We start from the raw sequence: 12,246 nt of genomic DNA on the forward strand, positions 1-12,246 counted from the left end.
CTTACCAAAGAAATTAATTTTATCGAACAATTTTGTATAAAATTTAATTGTGAAGAATTTACATTTTCAATTATTTATTTAGAATTGTTCTTGGTATTTTCATTATAATATTTTAGGTTACATAGTTGACATTTTATATTTGATGATAAATACATATACATTTTTATATAACTAGTAAACAGATGATAAGATACTTCGATACTGTAGCCCTATTGCGACATAATATATTATATTATAATAATTGTAGTGTGCAAGCTATAGTTTAAATTTCCAAATTATGCATGTTAAATAATATTATATTATTTTTTAATCGAGAATAGAGGCTTAATTAAAAGGTCATTAGCCAATAAGTTTTAGACGTCTGTATACTCATTCATAAATTATTCATACGCCTATAGCCTTGATGCTCAGGTATAACATTAAAAAAAATAATATGTTAATATAATAAATTATTTTACGTTGAAATATCTCTACCGGGATGGTTTTAACTCTTTTTTTCATGCCATTATTTTATTTATTATTATCAAATAAGCTCATTGTTCAAACTTGTATCAGATAGAATAAAAAAAAATTCTGAAAAAAATAAGTAATACAATTTTAATTCTATGACCTAAAGCTTAGATTATAAACTGTACGGTCTTGTCTTATTGAGATACTATTTTGATAATTCACTTTTAATTTGATGTTTAATTTAAATGTAATAGCTTTAAGCACAGTGTCATTATTTTTTTTAAGAACTGACAAAATGTATTTTCAGGGTACAACATATAATAAATATGTATTTATGCGATTTTCTATAATTGTATACTAGTATTATTTATATTTATATTTTAATATATAGGTACTATATTTATTATGATAATTCAACCCTGTATATTTATCTGAATGATGAAAAATTAAAGGAAATACGTTTATTATTTTCATTATATATATTTTTTTTTTTTGAATACTTATCAAATTTGTATTTAGTTGTTAGATACAGTTATATCAATGATGAGGAATAATAATATTAAGAAATATTTTCATTATCGACAATGCTATAATATGATAAACTATATCGTGATAACAATTAATAGTTATAGCCTATAGGCACCATAACGTGAATCTAAGTGATTGTTTGACTAGCTCGGTCGGTAGAGCACGAAACTCTTAATCTCGAGGGGTTCCAGCCTCATGTTGGGCGCCCCTTTGTCGTATTTACTGATTAACTCCAAACGTACACAAATAAATGAACTAATTACTAAGCACTTTATAACACACAGACGTCTGCATGATCACTACAATCTGAATACAATTCAGTTTCCGACGTTGACTATATTTAAACACGCATAATAATAATTAAAAGTTAACACCACTTCACTTACTGTTTTGTCCAACAGTGCGTCACACTGATCACATCAAGCATAATCACTGAAGGACCCACATTTTTCTAGTTCTATCACTTATGCAATACGTATTTTCGCTTAACCTAGTTACTATTTCACTACATCTGCTAAAAGCTTACTGACTAAGACTTAATACCAAATATATTGTAACTTATTAGTCATTACAAACCTAGCTGTTTGCTTAATTTAGTATTGATATTTTAATAATAAAAATTTTTTTTCTATATTATTCATAATACAATAACACATTCAAGAATTTTCTAAAAAAGTTGTTAATTATAAAATTGTTCTGAATTTCTGCGAGAAAACCACACAATATGTACCGAATAGTGCGCTTCTTACGTAGTGACTTATGAAGTCATGACACATCTATTCGCGAATGTAAAAACATACATGACAAAAAGCATTGGAAAACTCGATCGTAGGACCTCTGGTCTAGAAAAATAAGAATGAAAACTGAACAAGATAAAGTGGGAAAAAAACAGCAAAAAAATTGAGATTATAACTATCAAATTTATTTTACTATTTTACATTATTACAATACAATATTATTATCTACCGCAGTTCCGCGTAGTATGTGAAATAATAATAACAATATGTGAAGCGGCGCGGGAGACGACAGCTAACCTAATAACCTTACCTAATGGGAGACTTTAACGGTGCGATGATGAGAATTGATGGAGTTCGGGTTGGTGTTCCTGCAGCGGGTAGTTGTTGTGTAGCGACTGTTGCAGTTCGTAGTCAACCTGGGGTGGGGCTGCGGCGGCGGCGTGTTCGGCGGCAAAGTCAAACTTGTATGATGAGTCGTCGGCGGGTGCAGGTGACGGGAGGATGTGATGTTTACCGTGCACCGGTTCGATCCTCTTCACTACGGCCCTAAAACCGTGCTCGTCATCGGCCGTGTACTCGACCACGCGGGTGGAGCCGTCCGGTTCCACCAGGCTGTACGTGCCCTTCACCGACCCATGCCCGTCGCCCACCTCATTCTGGCTCTTCTCGTCGCCGGTCAGTGGGTCGTGAACCGCGTACTGAAAGTGATACGTCGAACCGGGCTTGTGTGAGTCGTCACTGCCGTGCTCTGCGGTCGACGAGTCATCGTGAAGCTGGAAAGGAGACGCAGAGGCAACGGCGCATGCGGCCAGGACGAAGACTGCGACGACGCGGCAGTATGAAACCTGAAAAATGTGAAGCTGAATATCGTAATACAATACGTTATACGAGACCGGACTTGTGTAATAGCCCGTTTCAGGCCCTATTTTTTAGTGAACCCCGACACAAAATGTGTAATCCGAAATTGAAAGTGTGCACTACGGATTCGAGAAGTGTGTACCTACTAAATACTAATAAATAATACTACTTGCTAGATATATATCTAATAGATGCTAATAGGTAGTACAGAATACATTATACACATTTTTAAAAAATAATATTTTTTTAGCCCCCCACGGTTCTGTTATATTTCATGGTACATTAAAAGATGTGTAGTACGAATTTTTGTGAAAAATAGGGGCTGGCTCGTTTAGATGATCCTCGCGGAGATTTCAAACGCGATGTTATAATACAATAGGGTGACCATATTTAAAAAAAAATACAGGACAAAACTAATAATAATTTAATTTTTTTTATTAATACTTAATATATATATATATGTATTAACGATTATCAACAAGTCGACAACACTCAACGATTGTTGGTACCAAACTAATAGCAATAGCTATTCGCTATAATAACGATAACCGTATTCACAAAACGTATTTTCAGTGATATAAATAGATAGAATCGAAAGCATATAGTCCGATAACGGTCAATCCAATAACTCCGATAAGCTCCAATAACTCGTAGACATACCCCATACTGATAAATTCAGACAATCACAAGATTACAATTATAATCATTATTCATTACTTTCGTAATGAAGAGAACCCGGTCGGTAAGAGACCCTTAGGAAGACCACGCTTACGCTGGGAAGACTGTGTAAAAAGGGATGTGGAAAACATTGAACCAGAGATACCATGGAGACTAGTGGCAGAAAATAGAGATAGATGGAGAGAAATTTGTTTGGCGGTATGGTCTCAATGACCGAAAACCAAAAAAAAAAAAATCATTACTTTCGTAAGTTTCGATTTCAAATTCATTAATTTTGTTTGATCAAAAAAACAGGACAAAAAGCGTACTGAATAAAGTTTGTCAGGACAACAGGACACAACGCTGAAATAAAGGATAATTCTGTAAAAAACAGGACGTATGGTCACCCTATAATACCTACATATTGTGCACTAAAATATACTTAGCAAATCCTGCAATAAGCTCTAGCGCAGACACGTTAATAAACCAAAAGAAGAGCATAAAATAAGTAAATTTTAATTCGACACGGCCATTATAATGTTATATTTTGTACTATAATATTATACTCACACTCGCCTTATTAGCGTCCATATTATTGTCTGCAGTGTATTATCGTTGATTATGTATATACTTATCTCGCTGTGGCGCTAGGTATATAATATATAGGTAATGGTATATATACGCGTTGGTGCTTGAGCAGGTATATCGCATATAGATATATTATAAGACCGAGAAGGAGACGTGTTGCACTCGGAGTTCTTCTCGGCGAACTGATGACTGTAATCCGAAAACTCAGCGCATTATATATATATATATATACCTAATCCGTCATGTATGGTATGATAAGTAGGTAGATAGTACGTAAGACGGTGGAAAAAATATATTATATTATTATAGCGTAGGTAAGTGTTTATAACAATCGCATTACACAATACACGGCAGGCACGCGTCTATAACAATATGATAATTATTATTAATCATAATAATATTATATTATACGGACCTATGCAGAGAGGTAGGTACTTACTCGCCTATAACGACGAGAAGTCTTCGTGTCCGCATTCCTCTCCGCGCGGTCCGCTCAGACGGAGATTTGCGTCGGTAATAATATTAATAATATAATATAACACGCCTAATAATACAGGTATATTAACCGATGCTGATGATGAACACCGACCGGCACGGGCAATCATAACGTTACATTATTCTGACCACGCGAAACGTTATGCACATGAACGTACCTACCTGGGTATAGATAATAAGGAAGATTGCAGCCGTTGCGAAAAGCGCATCACGAGAAAAACATGCGGTGTGGATGAGGAGGAGAAAAATAACGAAATCAATTACGACTGACGGTGATGGTTTATTTTAAAAACGTGGTATTAGATATAGGTAAAGCTATAGTATACACCTTACGCGTCGAAATCTGTGCAATGGAATCTTCGACTGCACACCATTATTGCGCGTGCTATGCACACTATAATATTATATAATATTATATACACACGCTGCAGCTGAAGCAGGGCAACGCGTTCGAATGGCCGACATGCATAGTCGTACAGCTGACTCGTTGGAGACGTACAACAGAGATCATATTATTATGTGATAATAATAATAATATTCGTTATTAGATAACGATAGTTTTAAGAACAGCGAAGTTAGCAACATGACACATATTCAAAAAGGAAAATTGCCGTAAATCAGCCGAATAAAACATGAAAAATTTATTAATTTATATAAATTTAAATTTTTTAAGCTTTGTATGACCATTATCCAAAATAAAGGTATTTAGATAATGATTCAAAAATTATGGAAACAAAAACGGTCAACATGAAAGTGAACAAGTTGCTCCACGGCTGTTATCAGGATTTTAAGAATATGCCAGTTGACCTCAACCAAATGCACCAGTTTCTCTCCCGTATTAATATATAGATACACGATTACAAATATAACCGTAAAATAGAGCAGGTAATCATACAAATAATTTTAAAAAATAATTTGTAAAATAATGTAAAATGATAGAATCAAATTTTTATATTTGCAGCAATTATATTATACAAATAATATAGATAAAATCAAAATTGTATTAATAATAATAGCCTACTTGGCGCGAACCGAGGATTTTACCAAAGCCCATCATTTTAGACGCGTCTAAGTGGATAGTCGATTTATAAGTAACGAATACCTATCGACATTTATAATTTATTTTATAAGGCTTTATCGGAGTATTCGGAATACGCTTGTTATTATCATTTATTTATTATATCTTTATAAGCATTTTTATGATTGTTAGAAATTACGACATGATACGATGTACGTCTTAGATAGGTACGTAGGTACATTTTTTAGAAGACGAAAAGCACTGACGTTATTATAACACGATGGATAATATTACGCGAGTGTGTAGTGAAAAGGGCAATATTTTGTTCGTTTTAAATGATTTTACTTTTTATAAAGATCACATTACATAAGTGGATGTAAAATAGTGACGTATTAGATGATATAATACCACCAGAACCATTGAATTCCCTTCTTAATGGAAGTCACATAAAACATAAGCAATTTATACGCGATATTCGTTATTACGACAATGCTTTCCAAATGACTTCATTCGGAAGTAAGCAGGTAGTTCATAAAGGGTTTATGCCTACCTTTAAAGTACAGGGTCAGGTTTACCACGTTGCCGGCAGTCTTTTTCCATATCGTCCTGATGACCATATATTGTTGTAGATTTATTTTATTTCCGATCCTGATACATAAGTATCCATAATACTATGTAACATAAATTCAAAAGAGATCCTCGACAGTGTATAAATGAGATCCCTACAAGACATGTTAAATACTCATAATATACATATAAAATCTTTTAAAACAGCCATTGAAAGCGTTCCTTCTAATGGTACACACTATTAATTGGTAATTCACTCTAACAAAGTTCCGAATGGTGAACATCGCGGTTGTTACAATGCTCTGTCTACGAGTGAAGTAGCCGTTATAATTACAGGACAACAATTCGACAAAAGAGATTGTATTGTGATGTCGTGATGACAATCTTCAAATAATTTCTGAATCGCACCGATCCTACGACAGTCTTCAGTGATGAGAAAGAAAGCGTTCCATATTGTGCGAACTTGACATGAACGAGTTCGATTTTCAAGAAATGAACTTGAACGTGAACTAAGTTCTTATTAATTGTGATTTTGAACGTTTTGGGTTCGTTCATTGATAATTTAATTTTCATAGAACAGGCTATGCGATAACGTTTTGAAATGTTATGTAGCCGATCGGGTGCCTTCTCAAGAATCAAAAGATAAAATTTGTTTTTAATTTTGTTTATTTTTAGTTTGGATATTTATGTTTGCCCTGAAATTACGACGCCGTTGATCGCCGATATAATTAGAATAATATAATATAATTTATAGTATTGGTATATTATTATAATTCTGTTGTAACTTGACATAATAAAAAGTATTCCCAAACACGTTCATACAAATTATTTTATGCTGTATACAGAGTATTCCATAAATACAAGGTGATTGGAAAAATATAAAACTATTTTTATCCCGCAATCAAAATTATTTTTAATTATGATTTTATTTTCGTTTATTACTCAACATTATTTTAACCACCACTAGTCACTACTCTATAATTATTATTTTCAATTAATATTTACTAATTAGTTACATTTACATAGGAATATAGCAACATAGGATAAAGACATAAAGTATGCTGCAGAGCCGCGTATCGCCGGTTTCAACGCATATTATTTTTACTATTTTTTAAACACATTTTCTTTAGTAACTTTTTATAATGTTTGATCATATTAAAAATTATGAACTACTGAACTAGAACTTGAACTAGTTCGTTCTAAAAACTATGAACTAGAATTTGAACTAGTTCATATTTAATGTCTTGAACTTGAACCAATTCATTTTTTAAAAGAACTTTCCCATCACTGACAGTCTTCAATATCCATTAATGCTCCCCTGCGGCGAAGATGGATGCTCGACAGATATCTCTTAAGTCGATCTTGTAACTATAGTTCCTACACAAAACAAGTTTCATACTACATATATGAACTATTATTGATATCGCATAATGGAACGCCAAAACAAATCAAATCATTTACTTAGATAGTTAGATATGGCATGTTATTTAACCAATATAATATAGTTGATCAGTATGCCAAAATCGAATCCGAGCGTTTGGCGTTTATAAGACACAATCAAAAGACATTACGTGCTGAACGTTATTATTCATCTACAGGACGCATTGCGCTCAAATGAACAAAGCAATAACATTGAACAATTAGTTATATTAAGATTAGATATATCAAGTTTTACAGGGGAATCGAGGTATCTTCACGAAAAAACACAGGATGCAAAGACTTACGTCAAAAATTATGGTAAACTAGATTTATTCATAACGATGACATGTAATCCACACTAGCCCGAGATCATAAATAATATCCATACTAATTCAAAACCAAATACGACATACTAAATCGAGTTTTTCATTTAAAGGTGCAAAAGCTGTTAACTCTCATTAATAAACATCATATATTTGGCCCTCCACGGTGTTATATGTTTACGATTGAATGGCGAAAGCGTGGGTTACCTCATATACACCTCCTTCTTTGGCTTACAAACAAAATCCAGCCAGACCAAATTGACAGTGTAATTACAGCTAAAATACTAAACAAAGAAGAAGATCAAGAACTGTATGATATTGCTGTAAAGCACATGTTTCATGGACCATGTGAGGCTTTTAATCATAATTCACCATGCATGATTAAGGGAAAATGTTCTAAGAAATTCCCAAAACAATTTCAGAGCAATACCTCTTCTGGTGACGATTGCGATCCTAAGTATAGTAGATTATCACCCGAAGAAGGTGGGTGAAAAACATGTACTATTCGAAATCATGAAATTGTCAACAGATGGATTGTACCCTACAACAGTGGCGGTTATAACTGACTTTTAAGGGGGGGGGGCAGAAATTATAAAAATCATAGGACAATAATGAGTCGTTGGAATTTTTCCCCAATATTTTGAAATAATCCAAAATAGGTTCACCTTGTACTTACAATTAAATAAAAAAAAGTATAGTCACAGATGCACAGTTAATCAACCATTTTAATAATAAAAATCTACAATACAAGCATATTATGTCTTTTTTTTGTTTAGCAAAACGTGTAATAATATATGTGAGTTTATGAGTATAATATAGCGTTTATTATATTTTTAGATTTATATTAAAAGGACGCTACACCAGCATGTGTTGTCTCCGTCTTACAAGTGCGTAACATTGCAAAAACTGTTTCGCGCGGTAAAGAACCGAGAAAGATATAGTTATAACTTATAACTAAGAAACGAAATTTTCACCACATAAAAAGGAGGATTGTGTCTGTGCAATATCGTTTTTATTTTTTCGATATCCGAACTACAAAAAAGTTATTCATGCTTAAAAAACACAAAACTAATATATTATAAAACAATAAGAATTTTTTTTTGTATAAATGATATCGAAAAAATAAAAACGATATTGCACAGTCAAAATTCTCCTTTTTATGTGGTGACTGGTGAACATATCGTTTCTTAGTTATAACTGTATCTTTCTCGGTTCTTTCCCGCGCGAAACAGTTTTTGCAATGTTACGCACTTGTAAGACGGAGACAACACTTACGGGTGTAGCGTCCTCTTAAAATTATCGTAATATCAGAATGGGAAATCTATTACATTATTAAGATTATTCCTAGCAGCCATATATACATATATAAACAATGACACGCAACTTTCCGAATAACATATTACGTAGGTAGTACGTACATATACTATAATAACAAAAATTAATAAAATGTACTACAATTATTTAAAAATATACCGTATTATATTGCGCAAGACAACTTTACAAATTGCTGATACTATTTCTATAAATTAGAAACACAAAAAAATAGTACCATGATTAATACTTCTTTCAATAATTTATTATAAAATTTCAATAATAATTTATTATAAAAAAACACGGACCAGGGGGGGGGGGGCGATCTACCTATCGCCCCCCCCCTTATAACCGCCACTGCCCTACAACAAACTTTTGCTTAAAGTATTTGATGTGCATATTACTGTAGAATTATGTACTTAGTTCTGTAAAGTCTATAAAATATGTAACTAAATATATTAATAAAGGCAGCGACCAAGCTACGTTTAGCGTGCAGTCGACAAATAAAATGGAGCAATATCAGTCCGATCGCTACATTTGTAGCTCAGAAGCAGTTTGGCGGATTTTATCATTTAGTATACATGAGAGAGCACTAACTGTTATCCATCTCACAGTTCACTTAGAAAATGTTCAAAGTCAATGTCCCAAAAAACTTCAGTTGAAGCTTTACATAGAACGATGTGAGACTTGCGTTATAATAACAGTGTTGTTCTCTGGAAACTTTCGTCAGATATTGCTTGTGATTGCAAGAGGGACAAGAGCTTATGAAGTCAACGCTTATTTAAAAGATCCTACTTATGGCCTTAGATGAAAATGTTAGAACTTAAAACTAATATGAGAGTGCTGTGTTCCGGTCAAGATAATATAAATTTTACCAAAGATTTACTTTTAATAAGCAATGGCAAATTTCAAGCAACGAATGATAAAATAAATATTAAAAGTTTCTGTAATTCAGTACCCACCATAACAAAATTGATTCAAAACGTGTACCCGAACATTTAAAATATATCTTCTAAATCACTGAAATGGTTTCAAGAAAGGGCTATTTTGTCACCAACAAATGAGCAAGTCGACAAATTAAATGATTTGATTCTATCTAGGTTTGACGCACAATCACAAATGTACTATTCAGTTGATACAGTTTTAGAAAAGGAAGATGCAGTCCATTTCCCAACTGAATTTCTTAACTCTTTACGCCTTCTGAAATCCCACCACATACACTGATTTTAAAAATAGGGACACCTATTATTTTAATGAGAAATTTGAGCCCACCCACACTTTGCAACGGTTCAAGACTACAAATCAAAAGATTGAGAATTTCATTGATTGAGTGCATAATATTAACGGACTGTGGTAATGGAAAAACTGTTTTAATACCAAGAATACCAATTATACCTTCAGAATTACCTTTAAGTTTAAACGTATTCAATTTCCCGTTAAATTAGCATTTGCAATGACTATAAATAAATGACCTTAGCGTACAATGTTTTTCTCACGGTCAACTATACGTCACCCTGTCACGTGTGACATCCAAATTTAATTTGTATATTTTTGCCCTCGATCCAGAAAAAGTTATGATAACGTCCTTTACAAAGAAATTTTTTAAGTCTTTGAATTATTAAAATACTGACATATTCATATCTTTTGTTCCATCCATAGTTATACCTACAAAATGTACTTACACAAACTCTAATTTTAGCTCTTCGTACGTTAAATCTATTAAATAAAAAAAAAAATTGCAATAAGCATCAATTTTGCTATTGACACGAGCGACATAATGTTTTTTCAACATTATGGAGAATCCGAAATTAATATGGCTACATTACCACCAAATTGGTCTAAAATAAAAATAATTATTTAACATAAAAAGCAAATTAATATCTGAGAAATCTTACAATAGCGAAGCATTGCTTACCAAATAGTTAAATGTATGTAGTATAATAAGTTCTAATTTTTTTTTTTTTTTCAACAATACAGTAACGATTTTTCACTAATATAAAAATAGTAGACTTTAATTTTATTTTTCAAAAAAAAAAAACGCTACATGCTGAAAATGGATTTGTAACTAATAGAAATGATGACGAATCTGTTTAACTATATATTATTATTTATCAAATTATATATAGTTATTATGCTGACCGAACAGCGGTTAAATCGCCAGACCGTAAAATAATACAATTTCTTAATGATTTAGTAAACACTGTTTCATTTAAAATATTTTTTTTTGGATATGAAATAACTAAGTAATGTAATTCTATATAAGATCTTTATAAAAATAACAGTTGCCTAAGTTATTATGTAGGTATAACAAATTATAACTAAACTGAATAACTTTATTTGAAATTTTATCCAAATCTCTTGCTACCGAAAAAAGGTTAGGACTATAAAAAAATACTTATTAAAGAATGTGATGTCTGGATTTCTACAGGAAAAATAAGCAATGATAATAATAATAAATTATTAAGGTCTGTCAAAATAATCGTTTTAAATAAGTTCCGCTATCACAAGATAGTGAGACTTTGGATGGATCGATTTTAATGCTGTAAAAATAATAACATTTCTTAACATCTCTGTAGAACCGTCGGAGTATTTTATTATATTATAATATCACACAAATTTCAGTTTTTACAATATTTTCGGTTAATCGTATTATGAATTGAAGAAATTAATATTCATAAAAAAAACTTTTCGCTCATTCTATAGTCTGTAGAGAAAGTCTGTTAGGATTTTTACACAATTAAAATCTCACCAACCTAAGTCTTACAATTATGTCACAGCCGAGGTATGCTTTTACACGGAAAGTAACTGAATACTTTTTCATAGTATAATTTAACCTAAGCCTTAACCAAATACCGATATCCAAATAATTACCTATGCGACGTTTACCCGGATCGTTGGCAATTCGTTGCACGTCGACCGGATGCTGACCAATTACCTAGAAAAAATGTTCGATAATTATCATACAATATTAGTCCAATAATAATAATAATTATTATGTGTTTTTATAATACACCACTAAACTGCAAAATCACGTTTAGTCCATCATAAATCAGTCCTTAAACCAACATTTTTTTTTCTTGATTGTAATTTGGACATGTTATGAATTTTTTTACGTATTATTAACAATGGATAATACGAAAAATTGGCATATGGGTAAAAAATCAAAATTTTTTAAGAGTAAAAGCAGAAAAAATAAAGGAAATATTGCTACGCTTGGGCAAAAAAAAGGTACCTAAGTAAAGTTATTGTTTGTACGCGCGATCAAATTAAAAAAACTGACATAATCGCTTTTGGT

General features: G+C 32.0%; 1 protein-coding gene across 1 annotated transcript; it reads right to left on the bottom strand.

The window, feature by feature from the left end:
* Window positions 1–1,878: 1,878 nt before the first annotated feature.
* On the bottom strand, window positions 1,879–4,638 carry LOC107169060 (cuticle protein 19.8-like). The gene is made up of 2 exons (XM_015518675.2): window positions 3,801–4,638; window positions 1,879–2,560 (listed from the first exon to the last, which is right to left on the bottom strand). Exons 1-2 carry the CDS (start codon window positions 3,819–3,821, stop codon window positions 2,039–2,041), a joined length of 543 nt encoding a protein of 180 aa, XP_015374161.2. The 5' UTR covers window positions 3,822–4,638; the 3' UTR covers window positions 1,879–2,038.
* Window positions 4,639–12,246: the final 7,608 nt, after the last annotated feature.

This window comes from Diuraphis noxia, unplaced genomic scaffold (assembly GCF_037042655.1).
Source record: "Diuraphis noxia isolate RWA-SAM2 unplaced genomic scaffold, SU_Dnox_SAM2 contig0001, whole genome shotgun sequence".
Lineage (NCBI taxonomy): Eukaryota > Metazoa > Arthropoda > Insecta > Hemiptera > Aphididae > Diuraphis > Diuraphis noxia.